Source organism: Agelaius phoeniceus, chromosome 4, assembly GCF_051311805.1.
Source record: "Agelaius phoeniceus isolate bAgePho1 chromosome 4, bAgePho1.hap1, whole genome shotgun sequence".
Lineage (NCBI taxonomy): Eukaryota > Metazoa > Chordata > Aves > Passeriformes > Icteridae > Agelaius > Agelaius phoeniceus.
The window spans coordinates 61,365,227-61,392,451 of record NC_135268.1 but is presented as its reverse complement, the minus strand read 5'-3'; the positions used below and the strand labels follow the sequence as shown (position 1 = coordinate 61,392,451).

The following is a 27,225-nucleotide window of genomic DNA, read 5'->3' as shown; positions in this document are numbered from 1 at the left end:
CACACAATAGTATATTTAGGAAAATAGTTAGCCAGCAGATTTAGAACTGCTTAAAAACAGTTCAAGTCACAGAAAGTTTAGCTTTTACCCTAATTAGTTTCTACCAGTTAGTTTCTTCCCTTAGGATTGCCTAAAATTAGGGGTCTTTTTAGGGTTTTTTAGGGTTTACTGATAAAATACATAATTATTTATCCACAGCCTACATTCCATTCTTTTTTTATTTTCCTGTTTTCTCAACATAAAACTAGAAAGGAAGTATCTGCAAGGCATTTCTGTTGATAAATGCTGCACATTTACCATGCAAAGAATGCATGTGGTAAGTGAAAATTTAACACATTTCTCATAATCATTGTTTTAATGCAAAATATTTTGCCTTCTGAGAGGAAAAGTACAATCAGGTTATGAAACACTTGGATTTTTGAACTTTAATCTATATACAGCTAGTAAATTTGATTTTGGTAAGTAAACTACATGTACTGAAATAAGTTCTTGTTTCTTCAATCGTCCTTATAATAATCTGAGTTTTTATTGAATATTTCTACATTTAATCCCACTGTAAAGCTATACATAACAGCTGCTGTATTGGACAGGTACTTCCACATTGAAGTCAGCAGGATTTTTGCCTTAATGTTATGCCACAAAATTTTCTCTGAGAAAGCACAGGTTTTGTAACAATCACATGGAGCATCTAATTAACCTAATCAATCATTACTATTACAAAAAAATTTTCAATTTTAAAAGCCATGTTAATGGCTTAATCACTGAACACACCCCAGAAGATACAGCACACATATTCACTCTTAATATTCATAGTATTCTTACAAGGACCAGACCTAAGGTTAACCTTCCAGCAAAATTGGGTAGTTTTGAATTTGTCCATGTGAATAAACAAGAAAGCCCAATTGGTTTCAAGGTTTTGTTTGCAGAAACATGCTAATGTGACTTTGTATCTAGTTATGCAGATATCAACTACAGAACTGAAGCAATCTATTTTACCATTTTATTCGTTTATTTAACTTTTACATAGTTTGTCTTGCAAATATGTTTGTTATTTCCAGTTACGAGCTGCAGTCTCGAGTGCTACAGGATTCCCGTGGCTCTGGAAAGCTCCCAGAGCTTTGCATTTCACAGTCACAGAATATTCCGAGTTGGGAGGGTCCCAGAAGGATCACGGAATCCAACCCTTGAGTGAACGGCCCCTTCGGAGATCGAACCTCCGAGCCTGCTGTTATTAGCACCATGCTCCAATCATTTTTAACCTACACCACTGATCTGTGTCACAGAAATTGAGATTTTCCTAACATCTGCCCTGAAGAACATCTGCTTGGCAGATGAGGAAAACACCGCAGAGTTTTTTGGGGTTTTTTCCTGAATCATTTCGGCACCACAGCCTTCAGTGCGGCACTCGGCTGTACGCGGCAGTGCTCCCTCCCTCCATTGGGGCTCAGCGGTTCCCGAAGCTGTTTCTGGACCCCGGACCGGCGAGGCCTGGGCGCGGCCGCCGCCGCTGCCCCTCACGCCGGGGCGGTGGCGGCCGCCGCGCTCCCGCCCCGCCGCGTCACTGCCGGAGCGGCCCAACATGGAGCCCGGCGGCGGCGGGGACGCGCTCCCGAGGCTGCGGCGCCCGGGGCGGCGCGGGCCGGAGCCCCGGGACCCGCAGCAGCCGCAGCCGCCTGCCCGGGGCGGCGGGACGGCCGGTGGGTGGTGCCGGGGCGCGGGGAGCGGTGCCGAGCCCTGCCGGGCGGGCGCTGGGACGCCAGCGGGGCCGCCTCGGGTGGAGCGGCGCGGAGCGCGGCCCCGCTGCCCTCAGGTGTCCGCTCCTGAGTGCGAGCCGGGCGTGGGGGATGCGAGGGGCTGGCAGCCGCGGATTGCCTCATCTGCTTGATGCAGATGAAATGCTCGATGCTCCGGGCCCAAGCTCCAGTAGGATGAGGAGGAATGTAGGAAATGTAAAATAAAGCTGCCTGTAAGCTCCAGCAGAGCTGTGGGTACTCTCGGCTGGCGGCGGTGCGTGTGGAGGAATCGGCACATGTGACACTGCTGAAGGCACACGGGCCACCAGGAACTCCTGGTGATAAACTTCAGAGTGTGAGACATCAATACCGCCTCTGACACCTTTTTTTGACAGTGTGTATAAATACTGTCTTACGTGGTTACTGTCGGCACAAAAATGGCTTTCGCATCTCCTTGCTCTCTCTAAAACAGTACATGATAATGAGGGAAAAAAGAGAAGGTAGTTTCCTGCACAATGATAGTTGCAGTTTACCTGCTGAAAGTGTGCAGTGTAAGTCCAGCTAGCTCCTGAAACTGCAGCTGAAAATTTGTGAATTCTCTGCAGTTGAAAACAAGAAAATTATGCCTGTGATCGTTTTGCAAATACTAAAATTCATAAAGAAGGGTAAAAGTAAATCAGTGATTGGAAGTAGCAACCTGAAATTCTATATGCTAAATTAATAAAAATTGTTTCATAAAACCGGGGGTTTTTCATTAGTTAAACAACCCTTACAAAATCTAGTCACCTGTTTCCTAAAAAGATACACAGATACAGTGTTGTGCTGATTGTTACTGCTATATCATTTTATCAAAGGATACCTTGCTTAAACTGTTTCATTTCAGTAAATGTTCAGAGGTCTTTAGAATATTTGTAGCACAAAGTGTATTATGATGAGTAGAATAATCTCCCGAGATAAATGAATTAAAAAGATAAAGTATCATGCTTTATGTAACTATAATCATACTTCATTTAATGACTGGCTTTAGTGCTATAATTATGTTCTTCTTTACAGAAGAGTCTACAGCTGTAGAGAAGACGATGAGGCCTCTTAACAGACTGAATATTCATTCTGCATTCTGGATTTTGGCATCAATAGCTGTGACGTACTACTTTGATTTTTTAAAAAATATCAAAGAAACTATGCAAGCAGATAGGTAAGGTATCTTTTCTTACAAAAAGGTTTGTTTTAGTCCTATAATCATACTGAGTTTGTTACATCTGGTCACTGTATTTTAAATCATGGATGAACAAGATCTGCAGTAGGAATAGAGAAACCTTGGACTGTTCAGCCTGGAGAAGAGAAGGCTCAGAGGCATTTTGTCATTGCATGTAAACACCTGAAGGGAGGGTACAAAGAAGACAGAGCCAGGCTCTTTCCAGTGGTGTCCAGGACAGGACCAGAGGCAGTGGGCACAAACTGACATGGAGGAGGTTCCCTCTGAAGATCAGGAAACACTTTTTTATTGTCAGGGTGTCTGAGCACTGAACAGGTTGCCCAGGGAGGTTGTGGAGTCTCCATCTTTGGAGATATTCAAAAGCCATTTGGACATGATTCTGGGCAACTGGCAGTAGCTGAGGTTGCTTGAGCAGGGAGGTTGGACCAATATCACCTAAGCTGATATTATTATATAATTTTAAAGTAAATACAATGCTTACAGTTTGCTACAATTGTTTTTATTCTCTGTAAACTCTACTTAGCTGTTTTTGTACATGCAAAGTTTGCTCTGATACCAGATATTCTAATACTGTACCTTCAAGCTTACATTTAAGTCCAAGAAATAGCTGCCTGGTTTGTTGGAAGTATTTAGGCTTTGATTTTATTTTTTTATAACAAACCCCCTGAAATTAATCCTTAGAGGTCAAAGAGAAGTTCATTTCTCTAGAAGATCTGTACATGATTTTGAGTAGGCCAGCAAAAGATTAGTGAAATAATTTCTGTGAGGTAATTTTTATTTCTAGTCTATTTCTTTTCTATTAAATTATTTTCAATGGGATTGATGTATGTTAAATGTTTTTAGATGGCTTCAGCTGGAAGTGCTTTTAAAACACATTGCAGTTGTCATTGTTATATCAGTATGTGGAAGCTGCCCAGGGCTCTGTGCTGGGAGGTTCTCTGGAGCTGCTCTCCCAGGCTAGTTATACCTTCATACACCTGACTGTGAAAGCAAAACCAGTGACTCCAAGGTGTAATCAAAATCTGGGGTCAGGACCCTGTCTTCCTGCACTGCTTGTAGGCCATGGCTACAGTTCTCTTGGTGCAGGATTCTCCCTTGGTAGTAAGAGGATTTCAAAGTAGCATATTATGTTTGCTGTACCATTCCAGAACACATGGTACCTGAATAGGAAGATCCTTAATTACCCTTTGTAATTTAGTAATCAAGTTATTGTAAGAATTCATTTTTCAAAATTTTTATTTGTTAATACATGTTCAGATAAGATTTTATTAAAGTGCATCTTCCTCCCAAGTTGCCTTATCTGAACTAGTCTTGAAATGTATCCTCAAAGAGGCTCAAAAGTGTGTCTTCCTAAATAATCACATACCCTGTGTTTTTTTATTATTTGAGTTTAAAATTCTGGATTTCTCCATGGTTTTCTTCAGTAGTTATAAATAATCTTCATGTTTCTTGTTAAATTTGAGACTTCCCAAACTGAAACCATATTAAAGCTTTCTGCAGCACTTCTGTTGCACAAAGATCACCAGTCTAATTTATAGTGAAAAGCACAGTTGGAGTGGAGCCTATTTTACTTTATTATTGACTAAGTGGTTTTGGTGTGGTAGTACAGTAGATTCTGACAAGATCTGTCACATTGAATTTCCAAAATACTTGAGGGGACAATATATGAAAGGAGTGTTTCATTGCAAAATTAAACTCAGTTTAACAGCTTTTAAGGGCAAAAAGTGTTTTGTAAGATTAATTTAAGGTAAAACCTACAGGAACTCTAGGCCGCAATCTGTGTTTTTAACAGATATTGCCTGTTCTGTTTGTCGACTGAAGATTACTCAGCAAACTGCAGTGTGACTGTGCTAAACATGGCTTAATGTGCTTTTCTTCCCACAGCTGGTGGCTTTCCTGTGGCACTTGTTTATTGGCTGCATGTTTATGTGTTGCCTTTTATTGCATACTGTATCTTGAGTGGTACTGTGGAATTCAGGACTATGATGAACAGTACCCTGCACTGATTCCTATCACAACAGCTACCTTCATAGCAGCAGCAATTTGGTGAGTTCAAACACTGTGTGCAAACTTCTGCTAAACCTGTGCTAGTCTGTGTGTTAATGGGCTCATTTTATAAGTATCATTTCTTATAAATTATAAGAAATTCTGTAATGAAATTCTATATGTAATTCTGCTTTGTGTATTGGTGACAATACCAGTTCTAGGTAGCATAATTTCTTGCACTTTCAACTTTCATCGACAAAGCAAGAGTTGCAACAGTTGAAACTTTATATTGTGTACTTAGAGATGTACTGGATCTTTTCTGTCTTGAAAATTCAGGGGAAAACTGAAGTTATCTTTGTTAGTGTAAATTTCTCATCTCTGGCAACTACTTGTGCAGTTAACAAATAAAGACAAAGGTGCAGTCTCTCTCTCTGAGAAAAAATTCAATCAGTTTCTGTCAGAGCTCTTCATTATCAAACAATATAAGTAGCAAACATACCCAAAATGCTAGACTTTTGACTATTGACATATGAGCTTTAAGGGTTTATATTTTGTCTGAGAATGGTACTTTTAGTAAGAGTTGCTTTACTTATGAGATTGTATGAGAACCGAGCAAATGTGAATGAAGAAAATTACATTGTACCAGTTAATCTATTTGCTTTCTGCATGAAAATTGTTTTCCTCTTGTTTAGCTGTTGTATCAAGATATCAGTCAGTGTTTGTTGCAATGGTGTAAAAAAGGAAGATTGAGGAAAATAAAGGTTCCCTATGATTTATAATTAGTCAAATCTGTAATTCTTGTAAGTCAGTTGTAAAATTAGTTGGTTTTCCCCTTGTCTCTTCAGTTAACTGAAATCTGTCAAGATCAAAGTTCAGATTAAAGCTTCTCTCAGCTGCCATGTATGCCCATTGAAAAATCAAAGAGTAGGTAATTTTCAGGGGCTTCAGATACAGATTTTCTGAAAGTAAAAGGTATCTTTACCCTTTACCCTTGATGTGTTTTGTTTTCAGAAACAAAGTATATTTCCAGGTTAAGTAATTTAAATCTTATTTCTTCTTTTGACATGTTTCCTTTGTATGCCTGATGTTTCTGTAATGTGACAACTGAACTTACCAAATACTTTCTGCTTTTATTCCCAGTTTCAATGTTGCCTTGTGGCCTGTCTGGTCATTTTTGACACCTGTGTTGCTCTTCATTCAGTTCATGGGTATTGTGATGCTTGTGTCACTCCTGGGATAAGCCCTTCAGGTAAATAATTGAATTTTTTAAGCACATAAAAGTATTTATCCTGTTGTGGGAACTGCTTTGTTAGACATTTAATGATTGGGAAGCCCTTTACGGGTTTCTTCTCTATGTTTTGTGGACATTCTTCAAATTGTGACATTTTGTGGTGTATAGAGTAAACAGAGAACATGCAGTTATCAAAAGGAGAAGAATATCCTTTCACTTCTTTAAAACTCCATTCTAGACATTGAAAAGAAACATTAGTGAGAATGGATGGTTTCAGGATGTATAGACCAAAAACCTGCAGCTTTTACCTAGACTGGGATAACTTAGTAAAGCTGTTTCACCTGATAGTAAAGGGGAGAAGATACCAACATCCATGGACAAAGGCCTTCTCCATTTTTTTAAATTAAAAAGTCTTTGTCATGTCTTTGTCTTCAAGTGTGCTGTTTTCATTTTCTGTGATGCACAGCCCACATCAACCTGCTGTGTGGAAAATTGCCAGATAGGAGAAGTTATTTGTTCTTTCTAAAAAGGACTTTTCAAAGGCCAACCCATCTGTTTTGTTGACTTGAAAAATGCATTCTCAATAACTGCCACATCTTTTGTTAGGATATACTTATCAAATGAATGAATCTAGGGAAATGTAAAAGGCTAAGGAAGACACGAAATACAGATCAGTAAATAGGGTAAAGGATGTGTCCTATATCACAGGAGTCTCATGTCATCCAGGGCAGCTCCTCCTTCAGCAGGTCTTGTTTGTTGTACTTCTCAAGGGATGAGGAGGAAGCCTGTTTGGCTTTGCTTGCCACTTCCTAGTGAGGTGATCCCTCAGCATTTTTAGGAGTGCAGCAAAAAGAAGACTGTGCTGGATTGCTGGGTTTAGAGTGTAGCCTATTCTACTGACAAAGATGTAGGCAAAAAGTGTTTAATGTCTGGGATGGTGAAACTCAGATTTTTTTAATAACAAGCTGAACCACTGTTGCATTTTCTCCTCTATTTTTGAGATATCAAGAAACCTGATTTTTAAGGAGATAATTAACTTCTACTCTGACAGAACTCAGACTTCTGAAAAATACAATACTTAATTCAGAACCTCTTTATTGTGGCAAAATGTTGAGTCACACTTGCTGATACAAACATCTCCATGTTTGTTTGCTCTATCATTAGCCATGTTCTGTCTCTGCACTTGAAATATGTGGGGAAATTCTGTATTAGGTCAAATAATTATTTGCCTGATAATTAGGGACAAGTTATTACTTGGTGTTCCAAAATCATTAATTCATTTTTGATAGAGCTTGTGCAGTATATAGAACATTCAAAGATTTTTGTTAAATTTGTTTTTTTTTCTTTTCTTTCAGCTTCATGTGAAGGACTCAAGGAACTGTAATCCTGCAAAGTGTATGTCACTTTTGTTACATCTCAGTACTTCTGTTGTTTCTAATACTGCCTGTTTGCTCTAATACAGTAATTCTTAATCTACTTGATTTATAAATCAATGGACATAACCATAGGAAAAAGCAACTGATTTGTCAATAATTGGAAGATAAATATATTGTACATCTCTTAGTAACATGAAACCTTTCATTTTGTAAAGCTTTGTAAAGCTTCTATTTATATTTGAGTATTAAGCACATGGGTAGTGTTGTAGTGCGTTCTTATATTTTGTAATACTTTGAAGTAGTTGGTTTTGTATCCCCATGTTTTCCCAAATGGTTTATTCCAGACTGTACCCCCCCCCCTCCTCTTCCCTCTACTTGTGTTATCCCTTTCCCGGGATGAGATCTCCAAAACCCCCACCCTGGCTCTCTGCCAGTCACCTCGACATCCCAGCCCCCTACCTAGAAGTTTCGGTCCAAGTTGTCGAGTGATTAGCCAGGGGCCAAGGGTCAACCCCCCAAGTCCTGCCCCATACGCTGTTTTGTATGTCTATCCCCCCAGCACCCATCCCCCAGGGATACCTATTGGTCAGTAGGATTTTATCTATGTTAGTTTCCTCCCCCCTTTAAATGTAAGCTCCAAACGTCCCCCAGTGCTCTCGGCAGGAGGAACCCCCTGAGGTATAGGAGCTCGCTCGGGACTCCTTAATAAAACCTTGGAATATCCCCTGCTGGGAGTCGGCCCCTTTCCTCTTCCACCGACGTCTCGGTCGTCTCTGCTGCAACGAAGGCAACCAGCCTGAGTGCCCTCAGCACCCTCGGGGCACAGAGAGTGTCTCCCTGCAGTCGGCCGTGGTGGGGCTGCACCCCCCACTCTCTGCCGACCCGGGTAAGGCCCAGGGACTTGAGAGGCTTGCAGAGGGACTGGGACAGGGTAGTAAGTAATAGCATCATAGAATAGTTAGTGTTGAAAGGGACCTTTAAATATTATCTCTGGGGGCCTAGAGGTTACCTACTCAAACTTCCTGCTCAAATCATGTTGTTTGATTTGGAAGTAAGTGATACTTAAATCAAGTGTTGTGGGGTTTTAATACTATATTCTTTCCATTTGAATTGACAGGTAAAATACTGTTATCTGGAACCTGTGTTTGTACTTGTAAACCTACTTACAGGAGACATTTCTTGATCTCTGAAATTTCTGCTGTTATATTTGTTACCATATAGGAAATACTTTATTATCCAATGTCTTGAATTCAAATCTGCTAGTGTTTAAAAAAAGTATGGATAAGGGAAAGGGAAAGCTGGTTGACATTTGGCAGTGCCATCAATTAAATAAATAAATAAATAAATTCTACTATATGCTCATACAGTTTGTCCACAGCCAAAGGTGGATGATCAAGCTGTGAATAACCAGCAATACAATGAACAAAATTAACACTACACAAAATATTTGGAGCACACATTAAATTCTTTTGATGTATGCACCGTTTTTCAGTATTCAGGTTGTTTTTTCTTCTGTAAATCAAATTTTCATTCTTATCAATGCCTGTTAATGAAGTTGCCATTTTCCTTACTCAGCAATGAAGAGGCTGATATTAACTTAAAAGCTACTAGTTATACTCAGTTGGGAAAATAAAATAGCATTTTATTTTTATTAACTGTCTGTTCATGTTGGCTGAGATACTTAGCTGTCTGAAGACCTGGGCACCATCTGGTTGCTACACCACTTTATGTGGGTCCTTGTGTAAATACTTTTCCATGCATGCCTTTTGGAAAATAGGAGAATGTAGAAATTGGGTATTGAAACCTGTTAAAATCAACACTTGTGAGTGTTGCTTAAAGTCTGGACTGCCAAAGGATACTGTATTCTTCACTCTGACTTCCAAATTCACACCATTGCTGAACACATGGAATGTTTAGTGATGGCAGAGATACACATTGTCTTTGGTTGTTACTGTTCCATTAATGAAAAAAGTTGGGACCTAGTAGTATGTAATACAAAGAATCAGACAAACCAAAATAAAGTGCATTTAGCACCACTTGAAGTAGTTTTTAGGGTAAGTTAACAGCTTGATTTGTTTAAATGTAATATTTAAATTTGCCAAAACCAGTCATGCTTCACATCTTTAAAGTGCAAGTTGCTTATCTTCAGGTCTTCAGTTTTTAAAAGGTTTTACCAGTTTTGTCTGCATACACAGGTACATTTGAGTAACTTTCTTTATTACAACATTTAAGATGCAGTATTGCTCAGGGATGGTTATTATAGCTGTATTTTTATTTGTCAGCTATATAATTGCTCTAGGTGTTTTAAGTTGCCTTGTAATCTGAATTAAAATTACTATTTGCTACAAGATTTTTAAAATTCATTCTTCTGAACATCTTAATAAACTTTGTACAAAAGTGATCAATAGTTGTTCAATATGTAATTGTTTAACCATCTAATTACACTTTCTTGGAGACTTCCACCCCATCTCATTGCTTTTTCTATAAAATAGATGTTCATGTAGATTTTAAATACTATACTTGGCTCAGAGTACCTTTGTCTTTCATGCCCCTTTATCTGGGTTTATTGAAGGTGTAATAACACTCTGTTCACCTCTGGAGAGCTGTTTGCCTTCAGACTACTTTGATGTCTTTCTGAGAATCCCAGGTAGAAATGCTCATTGTACAAAGTCTTTCAGTAACAGATCTGAGTATCCAACACAATACTCATTCACTTACATGTTCAAAAGGAAGTAGTGGCAAATCTGGTGAGAAGGTAAAACAATGCTTGTTTTAATTGTTGCAACCTGACACAATGCTGCTGCCACTTCTATGAACTCCTTGCTTTTGTTACTTTCCTTACCACCAAATAAAGAATTTAGGGCAAGGGAGTAGAAAGAGGTAGCAGTTGAAATCCCCACCTCTATTAAAGCTTGAATGTATTCTCTTGGTACAGGCCACCATAGGTATCTTCTGTATCCATTTACATTATTTCATTTCAGGATGAGAATGTGTACCAGCACCAAAGAGCTTTCGCTTACAGGTGACAAGGGATGCTCTTGGATAATTTGAAGTAAAATAGTCCATGCAGTGAAGATTATTTATCACAGTTACCCATAGAAGCTCTCTAAAATGGAAACATCTTCCTCAGTTATTCTTTAAAGGTTACATTGTATGAGATAGAAGTAGGATTTGGCAATCCCACAATGCCATTTCTGATAACAATGGATGTAGCTGTGAGCTAGAGGTGGTTGAAGCCTGACTGTTTGACTAGTTATGCTTTTGATTTAACAGGCCAGACAGAAACAAAGGGCTCTCTTCCTGTTAAGCGCATTCTTCAATGAGAAAATGTACACATGGTCTAAAATACCTGTTTCTTGAGAACAGGGCAAAATGAATAAAGGGCAGGAACTACCTCTTTATGGTTACCTAAACAGGTGATTGTCCAGAATTCAGTCATTTCATCTTTCTGCCATTTTGTTTTACTTCCCTGTTATTTAAGAGGCTTGTGAATCCCAGACACTTATATGTAAGTTCAAAAGTGTCCTTTTTTTATATGAGAAAAAAACCCCTTTATTAATTTCTGGCTTCAGAAGAGAAAAAGCTTAAAAGGACTCCTTTGCCACAGGAAATGGAATAAAATAGATGCTGTATTTTCAAGATATCTTTTTTTTTCTTTTTTTTATTGTAATTGAACTAGTGGCTTAATTTCATGCAAGGTGTGGGTCAGTCACTGTAAAAACCAATGTTTTGGGTAATCAATATGCAATCAACAGGTACAGAGCAAAAATGTAAAACAGTAAGATGCACTTGGTCAGGACAAGGACCAGTCTATCTTGATGTTTGGCCTCTAAGCTATGCTCATCATCCAAATACCTAAAGTTAAGAGAATTCAGTTTAAGTAGAAAAGGGTCAATACTGAAAGTGTGTATAAATATTGGGAAAACAAATATATAAGAAGGGGACTAAATTCTGCAGAAGGTTTTGCTACTTTGAGCTCAGTAGTTGCTTCTCCAGCTAGCAATTCCTATAGGACTGTGTTGTCAGAATGGGACTTTCTAAAAAACCCAAGGTGAATTACCGCTTTTGAAAGGTCTAGAAAATTCCTGAAAAACGAGGTTCTGTCCTACCAGTGAAAGTACCGATTGCTCAGCAGAAGATGCCTGTGGAGCCCAGAGTGTGAAGCACGTGTGTCATCCCTCTGCCTGCCGTGCGAAGGAGCTCCATCAGCAGCTGCTGGCTCCCGGGCTGCAGGGCAGGCTCCAGCCTCACCAGCTCCCAGGTTCTGGCCTTTCTTCGGCCTTCCAGCCGTCGGGCCGGGGGTTTGTTCAACACACGGTGTCTTTTGCATTTTCCTGCCCAGGGAACGTGTTACACCGCGCAGGTCTCCCAACACGGACCATGTCACCAAAGGCAGCCGGGCAGAGCTGGCTCCGAACTAACTTTCGTCCGAACCCCAGCTGTTGTCAGTCTCAGGGAAGAACGTCCCGCAAAACCTCAGCAGCCATTCCCGGCTGCCAGGGACCCCCGCCCGCGGGCAGGGCACGGCCAGGGCCGGCGGTCCCGCTCCGCCCCCGCCGCGATGGGGGACGGGCCAGCAGCGCCCTCCGGGCTCCCCGGGGACAGCGGGGCCGCCTGCTTGGAGCACCTGGCCGGCGGCGTGGGAGATGGAGGAAGCCGCCGGGTGCCCCGCGGTGGGCGGCAGCTACCCGCAGAAAAACGCCGAGATCCTCAGCAGCCAGTACGGCATCAACCTCTTCCTGGCCGGGCTGCTGCTCACCTTCGCCTGGGCTGTGCATGCCGTGGGCATCAGCAAGAGCCACCTGCTCTCCTACCTCATCACGCTGATGCTCATCCAGCTGCTGTGGATGCTGTGGTACCTCTGCAGGAGCTGCACGCAGAGGAGGCTGATCCGGGACAAGGATACACACGCCGGAGCCCGCTGGCTGAAGTGTAAGTACGGGGGGATGGCACAGAGTGGTACCTACCGCACAAGGGACATCTGTGCCATCACCTGTGTCTGCTGCCTCTTTGTTACCTCTCCATCCCTACCGGGAGGCATCCTGGTCTTTGCAAACTGAATGAACATGCAGTGCACTCTAAAGTAAATATATGCATAAGCTGAACATACTAGAAGATTGTATTGGGAATCTGTTTGTTAAACATTCTCACTTTCCAACTACCATTTATAGTGCTGAAAGCTCCAGCACCTTTCTTCCTTACCAGGCTGGTTTGGTGAAACTTGAAAAATGAAATATAGCTAGTGGAAGAGGCAGTTTTTTTTGCTGTCTTGCAGCTGTTTTAGAGGAATTATCACCTTTTCTAGATGGTATAATGCAATTTACTTTATGGTAGTAGCAGTCAGAAAGGTCCTGAAGCTCTGTCTATACCAACGTGTATCAGAGATTCCTGTTTATATGTGTACAGTGATGCTTCTGAAACATCTAGCGTTAGACTGTAGAGGACAAAATCCCTGACCAGATCAGTTTGTCATCAGTACATAAAGCAGTTAAACAAGGAATCTAAACTGAGCATTTGCTTGCAGAAAAAGTATACAAGTTTGCAAGAGTAGTGGTGGGGTGTGCTGGCCCTTATCTGCAGTCAGCTGTGTACCAGTGAGGATACAAAGGTATATTGAGAAAAGGTGTTTGGGCAGCACATCACAGAATTGCAGTGACAGGAATTTGTGTTTTCAGGTACCAAAGAAAAGAAACAGCCTACATCAGTGCTTGTGCAATAATAGGCAATCCCAGTTCTACCAGCCTCTTCCAGTCTCAGCACTGTGAGTGATGGATTGGAAAGTATTTAAGTGGAATGTTATGATAGATTTCCCCTAAAGTGTTTTCTACCTACTAACAATGAGACAACAGCTAATTTTCACAGCAGCTAATTAAACATCTAAATGAAAATTCCAAGAACACCTAACACCTGATTATTTTGAAAAGTAAGGTTGTGCTGTGGAAATGTAGTTCTCAATCTCAGTAGTTATGTATAATTTATTTTCTTCGCAACTGTTAACATTTGTGTTTGAATTGCTGACAGAAAACTTATTTTCTTTTAATGTCTAATGTACAGCCATGGTCTGTAAACTCTTTCCTGAAATGTATGGAGTTCATGTACCAACTGTTGAATTGTTCCTCTTGATTATTTACTATTTTTCAAGGCAATGTTAATCTCTCAAGCATTTTTCATTTATTAGCTTATGTGGCTTACAACCTCCTGAAATTCATGCAAGGCTTAATAAGATCCTACCTTGGGCCAAGCTAAGCTTTTGTTACTCAGAGTGTAGCTTTCCCCTCTTAAATATGGAATAAATACTGCCTAGCATGGGTAAGTACAGCAGGATCCCCCACCCTCTTTTTTTTGGCGCCGCATTCACAGCATTTCATTTGTCCTACAGAATATAAGGAGTCACAGAAACTTAGAAATAAGATCCTAGATTGAACTACAGAGTTACCATATCCATTTCTTTTACCAGCACAGGATGGCTCTTTGTACTGACTTCTCAAGTGCTTCGGGTTCCATGGCTTCTCTTAGGCTGCAATTCAACAAATTTGCCCTTAGGGAATGACCTACACTTTCCTATTCTTGGGAGTTTCTTGTAGTTACAACAAGGCTGTACAACTCCTTTATCCTCTATTAGTAAAAGAAAACTTATTTGAGCTAAGGAAAAACTCAGGTGGCAATTCCTCTGCCAAGATCCCCTATGCCCTCCTCTTTATCATGCTTTTGCCATAGAAGTCTTTTACCTGAAAGATCAAAAGTCCAAAAAGGAAAGGGGAGGATGGAGTGGGACAGACATATTTTGTTTGGGTTTTTCCACTGAAAGCTTTCTGCAATTTTTTTTACTAGCTCTATCAGCTACTTTTGAAGAATCTCTCTTTCCTGTAATTGTGAGAGCAAATGTCCTTGTATTAAACAGTAGAAAATGAATGTATTTTCATGAATCCTTTCAAACTGTGAATATCATTTCAGTAAAAGCGGTGGCAGTTGCCTGCTTAGACCATTTTGCTCTGACAAATGTTGAAATGGAATGATTTAACAAAAACCTCCTATAACTGACTCCTTGTACATGTTTAGCAACACTAGAAGGACAGATGATCACTTTGCAAGAGCTGCTCACAGGAAGGTTTCCTTGAGCCTTTCTGCACCAAGGTGTCAATGTGTGAACCCTTGAGCTTGGTTGTCTTCCCACCTGTGTGGTTGACCAAGAACCACTCCTGGAGTCTGAATGTAGGAAAGGTTTGTGGCAGAGCTGTGTCATTAATACAACACAGTTATCCTGACCCAAATAACCACAGGGAGCCTTAGGAAGTCTTTCCTTGACTTACTCCAAATATTATTCTCCTAAGTATGCTCTCCTGCTAGGAAAAGCTCTCTGACCATTTTTTTGGGAAAGTTCAGAGAAGTGAGCTAGAGAACTCAAAATGAAAATCAGTTGGCTTCACAAACAGCTTGATTTTATCACATTCTTTAGCAGCACAGTTTCTGTTCAAAGCATTGACAACTGGTCAACTTAAAAGCTCTTGACAGACTTCAACTTGTATCTTTTTACTGCCTGCATTGACCTGCCAATTATTTGAATGATATTTAAAAGTGAGAGTGTATCTGCAACTGTATTTGCAACTGTATCATTATGTTTTTCTGATCTTCTTGATGGTTACTAGCAAGAAATGAGCCAGCACTTAGCAATATTTAAAATCCTATTATTGATCCCTCAAGACACAGAGATTTCAATGAACGTTTGAAAGGAAAAATAATGAAACAGTGCTCAATTGCAATAATTTCACATTTCTTACAATTTTAAATGAAAATAACTAAGTAGTGGAATTATCTTCCTTGAAATTACTGGTGTCCATTTAGTATTAGTACATACTACTGAAGTTTCTATCACAAAAAGTTGTCAGAAATACTATTAACATACCATATGCATGGTCATTATGGTTGTGGTTTGATTTTTGACTAAGAAAATTAGTACAATCATTCTCTTTTGAAGCCTATAAATAAGCATGTTGGACACTTTGTACACACTTGTAGTGTGGCCACCTGGGTGATTGCAGAAATATCTAAATACCATTTGAATAACTGAAACAGTCTAAAATTAAGAGTAATATAAAGTCTTCCAATCCTTGGAGGTCAGTAGTCTATAATCTTTTTGCTTCAGAAGATAGTTTTTGCCTTCTTATTGAAACAATCATAACACATGTGAAACTGACTCATTTCAGACAAATAGGCTGTTTCCTGCATACGTTGTAAATAAATCATAAATCACAAAATCAATCTTAGAATAGTTCAGGTAGGAAGAGACTTCTGAAGTTCATCTAGTCTAACACCTTGCTCAGGCATGTCTAGTTACCTCAGGCAGAGTGATTTATAACCAGCTATATTTATAATTATATAATCAGAACTAGAAATTCTAATTTATTTCATAATTATTAACATTCTTTAGATAAGGAAAGAAACATATCATTTGATCTCAAGGGTAGCCTATAATTTTGTATTTTGTAATACCATTTAGTTTCATACACAGTACAAATGGCACCTCTAAAAACGTGGGTTTCAGTCCTGTTATGTGTGTGAGAATACAAATTAGCTGACCTAAGAAGCATAAATTTAAAAGAACTATATGGGATTATATACATGCATGAAGTGCAGAGCTGAGGTTTTAGGTTTTGCAATATAAAAGCAAAAGGTTTTAGCTCCTGGTAGAAATTACACTCAATTGGTAATTTTACAGTGTTTTTATTATAGAGAGATTCTAAAACAGAAGCATAAAATCCTACTGGAATTCATACCCTTGTGGTTAAAAAGGTTTCTGAAGTCTATTTTTGTTTAAAGAGTCAATGAAATAATAAACAAAATTATAGTGTGTTTATATAATTTCTACTTAATTTTTATCAATGCAACTTTGACAATAAAGATATTAATTAAATAAATTTTTAATTTAGTGTTACTTTTTTACTACCACATGTCAAGTAGAACACGTGGTATTTGTAAAGAAGTTAGGTTGTGGCCCCATATAAAAGATAAATATTCATCCAAGTCAACACTAGTGATGTTATTTACTCTGTGAGGAATTGTAAAGAAAGATTAAGTTACTGATGCTGGCTTATATCATGAGGTCTGGTTAAGGTCCATGGATAAATTTTTACCTAGTCTTCATTCAAATAAGTCCAAATTAAATCCAGTGAAAACTTGCTTGAAAAAAAGCTTAAAAAAAGGAAAAAAAATCCCACCCAACCACAAAAAAAAAAAAAAAAACCAAAAACAAAACCCAAAAAAAACCCAAAACTCAAAAAAACCCAAAACAAACCCTCAAAACAAACCAAAACCAAGGTCTGGTTCAGTAATCTTGTAGCCAATTATGCTTTGTCGTACAGGTACAAACCCAATAATAACAGCAACAAAAAAATTAACAAAGGGAAATGTATTTCAAAGTTCTTTAGGGTATTTAGAGTAATATGTTAGGATATTTTTTTTTGTGTGTGTGTGAAATACAGATACTGAAATTAAATCTGTGGTTCTTTATTAGGAGAACACACCTTACAGCTCGTTGTGGTCTCTGAGTCACAGTGCGACCCCCCAGCCATGCTCAGGGAGGGCACACCAAGTGATTGTGTTACTTCCACTGTGCAGGTGTTGGGCTGGGGGATGTGAGCTGATTGTTCAGCTCCCAGGAGTGCCCATCTTGCTGTGGGGCTGCTGAGGGCAGTAATTCCTGCCCTCCATGGCTGCTCCAGTGCCACTGTCACCTGGGAGCCTGTCCTGCCCAGAGCTGGGCACTCTGCCAGGGGCTGGATGCCCTGGGCAGTGCAGGGCTGGCAACTCCTCCCTGGCCATGCAGGGGCTCTCCAGTGGTGATCCTGGTTAATGTACTGGGCAGAGGCTGTCACAAATTAGAGGCACTTAATTCATAGAGTCAATTATCTTCTTGAGCATTGATCTAATCTTATTTCCCTAAACAAGAACACAGATATTGATCAGCTTTCATTCCCCTAAAGAGGTTTTTGTATGTTTTACAAATAGTTCCTAGACACTATAACTGTACATAAAATTTTCTAATATCTTTTTCATTCGTAGGTGGGATTACATTATTTGCAGTGATTACTTTAATTTTGGATTCCTTTAAAATTGGATATTATATTGATTTTTCAAACTGTTTATCACCAACTGAAGGCATTTTTCCTGTAACACATGCTGTCCACACCATCTTACAGGTAAAATTCACTGGTTGCGCTTTTATATTAATCTTTGTTTCTTTTCAAAAATATATTTTATCTTGTCATCAGTGTATTTAACAATAATTTGATTTCTGAGCATATCACAGAATACTTTTGAGGACTAAATTCTTTTGCATGTATAGTAAATTCAAGCTTTGCAACCTGAAGTTGCTTAGCCATAAAATTCATGGGTTTCAAACATGGGTTTGAAAAAAAGGATAATAAAAAACTGTTCTCCTGTAGTTGAAGTTACGTGACCTTTTTGTTTAGTTGAAGTTACATACAGAATTTTCAGGCTGAAATGAGGATTTTGGCTAAAGACAATTCCCTTGTTTATGTATGTAGGACTTGCCACACAAGTTGAATTCCATCTGTCTAACCTGATGTTCCTTTGTGGTTAGAGGCTGGGTAAAAAGGGACAAAACTCTTCCTACCTGGTCCTAAAACACTTGCACAACTTTCCTGTAAAAATGAACATGGATTTTCCTTCTAGAAGCATTTGGTTACTCTTATCAGTGGCTGCACAGAAGCAAACATAGTCAGTGACTCCTGTGAAATATTCCAGCTGCCTGTTTGTTGTTAGGCTTTGGGTCTAGAGTGTGTGGTGACACTCCATAGCTGATTGTTTCTCACATTAACTCCTCTGAACCCCTGTCAGCAGGTTTGTAGGGAAGAGGGAAAGAAAAAGCCACTCAGCTGAAATAATCATAGCCAGGCACTTTTATGAATTTTCCAAGGGGTTTATATCATTCAGAAATAAAAAGAAATGTTTTTCTAGCAGTTGTGATTGCATGTAAATGAGCTTTTGAACAGCCAGCATTTTTCTGCTTTCTTCAACAGTAAAAAAAAAGAAAAAAGTGCACTGAAATTTAAACAGTAACTCCCCATCTATGTTTTTTTCTGAAATTCTGAGTTGGTTGAAGTCATCTTAGTTTTACATTCTTGTAATATCCACTCTCCATGTCTTGCAACTTCATTCTTTCATCTCTGAAAAACAAACCAATGAAATTAAGCTGTTCTGTATGCTGATCTGAACTCAACATTCTTCATTACAGCCTGTGACCCAGAGCTGACAAGGCTGACCCAGCCACCATGAACTGGAGTGTGGAAGAATAGTGAATAAAAATGCTGAACAAAGTCAATAAGAATTCTAATTTAAATTTTACATCACCCAATGTCACTGAATTTATCATTTACAGAGCTTAAAATAATGAACAGTTGAATGTTAGCCTGAGAAATCAAAGAAAAAGTTAAATTTAAAAAGTAATGAACCACATACGTCTTACCTAAGACAAATCTTCTTGTGTCTTCAAAACAGTGAATGAAATCACAGCAGAGAGCATCCCTAATATGTGTCATCTAAAAACCAAAGAATTTATTTTCTAACGGATATGTATCAGATTCTGTTGTCACTTACTCAAAGTGAGGCATCCTGATACATACCATGAAATGAATATATACATTCTGCACTCATGGATGAGCTAACATGTACCTGCCCTCCCAGGGCAGGCTGTGCATTATGTTCTTCTGCAGGCAGAAGTCTCCTTGAGGCAATGAGTATTCTGTGAGCCAAAAACTGGATTTTATGCATATTTTATTATTCTATGCTTATTTTATTTCTGCACTGAGTTTTCCTATTTCTTCCCACTATCTTGTATCTGAACAGATCTTCAACAGATCTGGTTTCATATCTGCTGTCAGATTTTACTGCATTTATCCCAGGATGGGAAATTCAATATGGCATTAGAGACTAAGGTAATTTCAATTTGATTTCAGTTGAAGCCTACACAAAATATTTTAGTCTTTACATCTGGGATTTTACAGTGGCCACTCTTCTCATTGATAACTGCTTCATTAGAGGAATTGTTACTGCTGGGTAGCATAGTTGAGCCATAAAGAACTGCATTTGCCTAGCATTGATTGCCTCAGAAGCAGTGACTGTGAAGGCATCCTACAGTAATGGATGCTGTGGAAAAATGGGCTTCCAGTTACTCTGGCTGCTGAAGAAGAACCCAAAGTTTTTATCACTTTTCAGACCATTTCTGAAATACCAAACCAGACAGGTTTCTAAGAGAAATCTTAGGACTCTTTCTTTTCTGATAGTTCAGCTACTGATGAATTCAGTATCCTAGGAACTATTGGGAGTTAACAGACTGTTAGTGTCACCCTAACATCCCTGAGGAATATTGGTATAGTTCTTCTTGAACCTTCCCACACCTGGCTTTGTTTCAGTAGCAATCTCTTTCTGAAGTCTCCATTATGCTGTCACAAACAGAGAGTTCCAATTTTATTCCACTTACCTTGACTTGCTAACTTATTATTGTTATCTCTCTCTTTTGTTCCTTGTTTGAGTTTTCTGCACTATCCTTGAGTGCAGCTGCTGTGTTCTTAATGTAGTTGTCTCTCATGCAGTTAGTACAAACTTTTCTCATGTGTCCTGGGAATTTGTTGTTTTATTAGTCAAGTCTGGCATCCTTTCATCAATCTGTTTCCCTCCATAGAATTTAATATATTTCATAAATTATTCAAACTTAGCATCACTATGCCCTGCAGCAATCACACCTCTATCCACAGCCAGTGGCTTTATTTTGTTTGTCATTGAAATAAAAGTCTCTTCAGATACAGAAGGAAAATATGTTTTAGTGAGTGATACTTAGACTTTCTACTGTTAAGCCACTGATTTTTCATGAAAGAAATATCAGGTTTTGTGTAAATATCACATGAAATCATGAACTCTTTCACATGTGTGGAGATGGAGCTGCCTCAATTTGAATCATCAGAAGTTTTAACCATTTGAATGTCTATCTACAGATGCATATTCCTTTCTGAATGTTACACATGTGCATTAGTGTAACAATATTTCTCTGTATTTCTTCTATTTAGGTGTATTTTCTGTGGTGTCATGCAAAGGATGTTATCCAGTCTTTCAAAACACTTGAAAGGTAAAGTGGATCTGATCCTCATCTGGCATGTTAATAGGTGTAGGTCTGTACAGTGCTTTAACACCAAAGTTTTATTGTATGAGAGACAGTGAAAATATACAGAGATTGATTCTCTTCTTGATTGCATTAAGTAGAAAGAAACAGAACAGTTAAAGTAACTCCATTTACCCTTATTTAACCCGCCCATATATTTTGTAATACAAAATAGTGTCAGAATACATATATTTTTCTTATGAGAGAGGAAAATGGTATCTTATTTTGGTATCACTATTTGATACCACAGAGTCACTTAAGGAAGGATCATATAAGTGTTTTAAGACTATGCACTATATTATGTTTTATTTATTTACCTACTGAAAGGGAACCTGTATCAGCAACCTGCAGTCAATGCAATGTAACTGAGGTATTTTATATTGATTTTATGGAAAGCTCCTTTTTAAAACTAGATCTTAGACTCATAGAATAGTTTGGGTTGGAAGAAACCTTGAAAAGCCATTTAATCCAACCCCTCTGCAATAAGCAGGGACACCTTTCACTAGATCAGGTTGCTCAGAGGTCCATCCAACCTGACCTTGAATGTTTCCAGCCCGTATTGATGCTGGGGCTTGCCCTGACCCAGCTGCAGGACCTTCACTTGGCCTTTTTGAGCCTCATAAGTTTTCATAGGGCCACTTCTTGAGCTCATCCATGTCCTTCTGGCATCCCATCCCTCAGGCATGTCAACCACACCTCACAGCTGTGCTAGATGCAGCTGTGCACATGCACTTGGAAACACAACCTCCCTGGTGGTATCCTGTGTACCAAATCAGCCCCAATGTGTTTTCTAGTTTTCTAGTGAGAAGGTGGATTAATGTATAGTAAACTGTCTGTATATAGAACATAAGTAAGCAAACATGGTAATTTTCAAAGTACATATTTAAAGTTATCAATGATCTGACCAGTTTCTATAGGAGGTAAAATAAATTTGCTCAGAAACATCATCTGTGGTGAAGGTTCTCCATTTGTTCTGCTCTCCTGGGTAAGTGTTGAAACCCCATGCTCAGGAAGAGAGTGATTACAAAAGGCTGTGCAATGTCAGCTGGTGCTATCAGCTCTGTTTATACGTAGATTTAAAAAAGTTTATCACTGAGAAGAGTGTTGTAATAAAGAATTGTTTCTTGGTAAAGAAACATGAAGAGCCTCAGGTTCAGGAAATCACCTGGCATTGGTAGGTGAAAGGATTTGTCTAGGAAAGAGATAGATACATGATCTCCTATTAAAAAGGGAGCTGCTTAGCAACAGAGGACAATTTTTTTTCTGGATTTTATTAGAAAGAAAGTTCAGAACCATTAATACACTTCTTTCTCCAATGCCATTCTGTTTCACCAAGCTGAAATGGCCTGTCAGAGGCCAGGAGCCTCAAAAATGCATGGAGACCTACCCACATTTGCAATAGTACTTTGAATGGAATAAAGCCCTCTGTTAGCTTTAGCTCTCTCCAGAAGACAAAAATGCATGGGCAAGAAGTTGGAGAAGATGGTGGTATCTGTGAAGAAAGATCAGACAGAGAATATGAAGAAGCACTGCAGAAGGCTGCGAAATATGGTTTGCAAAAAAATAATCCTGTTCAGATTTTTCAACCACTAACATTAAGCTTGTCCAGCCCAAAGAATAAAACCCATCACATAAGAGAGCATAAGAAACAATAAAAGAATTCTATTAATAGTTTAATGCATTAGGCCATTTAATATATTGCATTTCTGTAAGATTTTGGAAGACTGATTTAAGTGACTGCAGAACACCTTTAGAGATTGGTGATGATTTTTCAACTCTCCCCTTGCATTGACAAATAAATAGTGCCATATAGCTTGTACACAGAAAGTTAATCAATTTAATTTCATTGCACATATTTAATGAGATACAGTCTGTGAGGATTCCTGCAATAATCACTTTGTTTTGTAGGTTTGGTGTTATCCATTCTGTTTTCACAAATTTGCTCCTGTGGACAAATGGCGTGTTAACAGAGTCAAAACATCAATTGAATGAACATAAGGAAAGACTAATCACACTTGGTTTTGGGAACATAACTATAGGTAAGCAAAAGGCTTGGTGCATTGTGAAATTCCTGCTCTAGCACACTCATACGAAACACTGTCACTGGAGGATTTAGCTAAGTCATTCATGATTATGTCAGCATAGTCATTCCAGGGTACATGGTAATTAGCTGATACTGAAATGTTATATGATCATTATCATGTATGTGAACAAGGCAGTAATTTTCTTCTAAGTTCCAAACAAATAGATTTTTTGAGAACATTTCTTTTCAGGAATAGCATCACTGAGGAACACCACTAAGGAACCACTTTATTACTAAATTATAGTAATACATTAACATAGCAGTGTTAAAAAAGAGTTTACTACTTACTAAGTTATTTGTAAAAAAACCAAATATGGATAATCTTGCAAATCTTTCCCAGGAGAGTGATTGCATGTAGCCTGTGGTCCTACAGGATCCAGTGGGATGGCTCAAAAGAATATAAGCTATCCATTAGTGCTGTTTTACAAGACAAAGACTTTGCTCTGGGTGTTTTTTACTAATGAATCATTTTCTCCATTGGCAAGATTGTGCAAGTTGTAGTCAGCAAATATTTAGGGTAAAGAGGATATAAAGAAAAAAGTTCTTCACTGTGAGGGTGGTAAGACACTGGGACAGGTTGCTCAGAGAAGCTGTGGATGCTCCATCCCTGGAAATGTTCAAGGAAATGTTCATGGGGCGTTGAGCAACCTGGTCTAGTGGAAGGCTCCCTGTTCATAACGGGAGGGGGAGTTTGAGATTCATGATCTTTAAGGTTCCTTCCAACCCAGGCCATTCTATGACAGCTGCTGGGGATGCCTTCTGCTTTCAAACCCCAGTGAAGCATGGGTAAGCCTTTTCTTAGGTGGGTAACTGGGCGTTGTTTGACTGAATTCTTCCCTTTGGGTTTCAATATTTTATTTATGTTTTATTTATTCACATAAACAAGGAACCTTGATAATGCACATAACTGATCTCTCCTTCTCCTTTAGTTCTAGATGATCACGCACCTCAATGCAATTGCACAACAACAACTCTCTGCTCAATATTTTCTCAGGGAATATATTACCTATATCCCTTTAACATAGAGTACCACATTCTAGCATCCACAATGCTCTATGTCCTGTGGAAGAACATCGGTCGGAAAGTTGAGCACCACCAGCAAACCAAAACTCCATTCAAATTCCATGGCATAACTGTTGGAATGATTTTTGGACTAATTGTGTTAACTAGCACAATAGCCATAGTTGTTGTGTATTTAATTCAGATTGGAGGCTCAAAAATTAAAAGTGAGTTAGCACTCACTATGTTTTACTTGCACGCTATCTTCGTGTTGGCTCTCATGTGCACGGCTGGAGTTGTCGCCCTTCTCATCTACAGACTGGAGGAGAGATCACTGGATAATTCCAAGAACCCTGCTCGAAAACTGGATGCAGAACTGCTGGTGGGCACAGCTGCAGGGTCCTGGCTACTCTCCTGGGGCTCAATCCTTGCCATTATCTGTGCCCAAGGTCATCCCAAATACACATGGTATAACCTACCCTACTCTGTTCTGGTTATTATTGAGAAATATATTCAGAACCTCTTTATCATTGAATCCATCCACCGTGAGCAGGAAAAGGTGAATGAGGACATTAAAACTCTTCGAATAGTGACCATATCTCGGGGGAGCACCTTGTCCCTCAGCCCCTTGTACAAAGAGATTTACAACGGCAGAGCTGCTCGTGACAGCGGTGACATACCCTGTCTGTTTAAAGGCAGCATCTGTGGGAGAGAAAACGATGGTGCTGGTGTTGCCAGAGAAGAAACGAGTCAGGACAATAGTTTGGTCATGCACTCGGCCTCAGATTTCTCATTATACAGCAGAAACTCAGTTACTAACAGCAAGAGGAGAATTTTGAAGAACATCGCTGCATTTTTATTCCTCTGCAACCTTTCGGTAAGACGTTTTGAGTGTAGTTCACAAGTTAATACCCAAAAGCTTCCCATCCTTTCAAGTCTGATAAGTATATTAAAATTGCATGCTTCTGTAGTTTTTAGGCAGAATATTTTACTTCTGGAAGAAGTGAATATGCTTTTGGGGAACAAAGTTTATTTAAATGAGGAATATGGGAAGTTCCTTTCATTTAACTGTCCAAAAACTGTAGCAACAGCAGAAGCTGAAACCCTCTTCCACCAGTGTGCCCCCGTAGCAACAGGGAGGGATTTCTTAGGGACTCCTGAAACCAGTTTGCAGCACGGTGAGTCACAGTCATTAAGGGCTATTGACTTGTAGGGCTGGTGATTAATACTGGCCTCACGTTCTTTCCCTGCAGCTGTGGATACCACCGGCGTTCGGGTGCCGCCCGGAGTATGACAATGGACTGGAAGAAATAGTTTTTGGCTTTGAACCCTGGATAATTGTTGTGAACCTTGCGATGCCTTTTTCTATTTTCTATCGGATGCATTCAGCTGCCTCGCTCTTTGAGGTCAATTGTAAAACATAGATCATATACGGTCCCTCAGTGAACAATTGATTGAATAATTAATTACATAAATAACAGTTGAGAGAGTGGATGAATGGATGAGTGAATGCAGCAGCTGCCCAATAAATAGAAGATTCAATAATTTTTTTTAAAGAAGGGACAATAGCTAATAGCATGTAATTTTTTTTGCTTTCCACATGTTTTGTTATATATGTGTGTTATTGTATAAATACACTTTTCAGAATCATATTAGTGTTAATATGATTAATTCTACATAGTGAAGTTAATTCAATCTCATTAATCTTTGTTTTAGTCAACTGGGATTTGTTCTCTATACAATTTGTTCTCTATGGCTTTGTTTTCATTCACTGTGATTTGTGAAAGGAGTTTACAAAAAATTCTGTATGGCTTAGAACAGAAAATCCCAGAAAGAGCTTCTCCTTAATCACAGAGATATTAGGAAAACTTCAAGTCTTAATTCATAGCTTTGGGGGTTTTTTTGTAGTAAAATTAAAATAATTTTCAAATATTAATATTATTATTAATGTACTAAAATATTTGCTAGAAAATTGGGGTGTGGGAATTAGTTTAAATTTCCTTATTACAGATGAAAATCAATATAGAATTATTATTTTGTGGATAGATATAGATAGCAAGACATCCAGATGAGTAATATGTATTATTAGATATAATGATGTATATAATTTTTCTGATAAAATATATTTCTATTAGTTAATTAATTAATTAATTATCTTGTATTTACTCTATGACATAACTGAGAAATAAAATTAATCATTTTACTTAATTCTTTATTCAAATATTCTTGAAATGTTTTAAGAGACAATTTAGGTCTCATATTTAGGTATATGTGTTCCAGTGCCAGAATGGTATGTATTCCCTGCACAATCTTTGAATGAGCTACTAATTTCATTGTAGATCAGTGTCCTGGTTGGAAAATAATCACAGGTTTTCATACAGAGGTGCTGTAAAGCAAAGCTGAAGCCTCTAGAAATCTGGAGGGCCTTTGGCCAAGAGTTTTCTAAGAGTGGTTTAAAAGATGTTAGAATATATTCTCAAAACCCTGTGATATATAGTTGCTTAAATTCTCACAGAAAGCAGTGAAAAATTGGGTGCTCGAATATTCTTATAGTCTTCACCTCCAAGAGCAAAATCAATTAATTACTAGATAACCCTTGCTAATTTGTTGATGAGCTAGTCTTAAGTCTGGGGGGTCAAGGGCTGAAAAATTTCTGCTCCTGGTTCCTGAAAGGACAGCTGTACACTTATCACCACCATCATCCCGAGAGCAGGAACGTTTCTGTTTGGGAGAGGTTTGCTTCTGAGATAGGAGATTTCAGCAGCTGCCTCTGCCCTCATGCAGCAGGAAAAAAAAATTTGGTTTTGTACCACTAGATGGCAAACACAGCCCATTCGATAAATTACCTGATTGCTTTAGGTCGCTTCAGGAATTGCTTCGCATCATAATTAATCTTCAGTTCCATTTTGTGGTATGCATAGCCATAACCTGCTTAGGAATTTTTACTACCTTCTTTACCTGTTGCAGACCCCGGAGCAGGTAAAGAAGTATCAGTATCCATCTGAAGTCTCAGGTGAAGTCTGAATTAGATGAAGCATCAGGAGACTGAGTAAAGCAGTCTTCTGCAAAGCAATTTCAGTTGTTTGATTTTAAGTGGTTTTTAGAAGAGATGCTATTGTACATCGCTGTAATCTCTGCCTGTCCCTAGGGCTGCTTGTCATGCTCTTTCATAACATCTTTATGGCTCTTCTATTCATTCTTAGACAACATTTTTTATCTTTCTGATTCAACTCAGTAGCTTGATCTCACCTAGTTCCATGTAAATACCACCTCTCACCACTCAGTTGTCTCTCTACAATTTGAGTAAATAGGGTCATCCAGATAATGAAATAAAGCTTTAATCTTCCTTCCAAAGCAATAATTAATCTTTCATCCTGCACAAACTCTACAGCTAATTCCAGCATCATTAAAAAAATTAATTTCACTA

At 38.8% G+C, this 27,225-nt stretch overlaps 2 protein-coding genes across 3 annotated transcripts; both read left to right on the top strand.

Annotated features, from left to right (window-relative positions):
* The first annotated feature begins 1,468 nt into the window (after window positions 1-1,468).
* Window positions 1,469-7,798, top strand: TMEM128 (transmembrane protein 128). Of its 2 annotated transcripts, none has more exons than XM_077176600.1 (5): window positions 1,469-1,697; window positions 2,790-2,928; window positions 4,834-4,995; window positions 6,076-6,184; window positions 7,522-7,798. In XM_077176600.1, exons 1-4 carry the CDS (start codon window positions 1,580-1,582, stop codon window positions 6,173-6,175), a joined length of 519 nt encoding a protein of 172 aa, XP_077032715.1. In that variant the 5' UTR covers window positions 1,469-1,579; the 3' UTR covers window positions 6,176-6,184; window positions 7,522-7,798. The 2 variants fall into 2 exon arrangements, with proteins under 2 accessions (XP_077032715.1, XP_077032714.1); XM_077176599.1 differs by having other exon boundaries at window positions 1,547-1,697; window positions 2,787-2,928.
* Window positions 7,799-12,141: 4,343 nt separating this feature from the next.
* OTOP1 (otopetrin 1) lies at window positions 12,142-25,222 on the top strand. The gene is made up of 6 exons (XM_054633765.2): window positions 12,142-12,474; window positions 17,602-17,738; window positions 20,625-20,683; window positions 22,625-22,755; window positions 23,729-24,675; window positions 25,052-25,222. The coding sequence occupies exons 1-6, from the start codon at window positions 12,189-12,191 to the stop codon at window positions 25,220-25,222; spliced, it is 1,731 nt and encodes a 576-aa protein (XP_054489740.2). The 5' UTR covers window positions 12,142-12,188.
* Window positions 25,223-27,225: the final 2,003 nt, after the last annotated feature.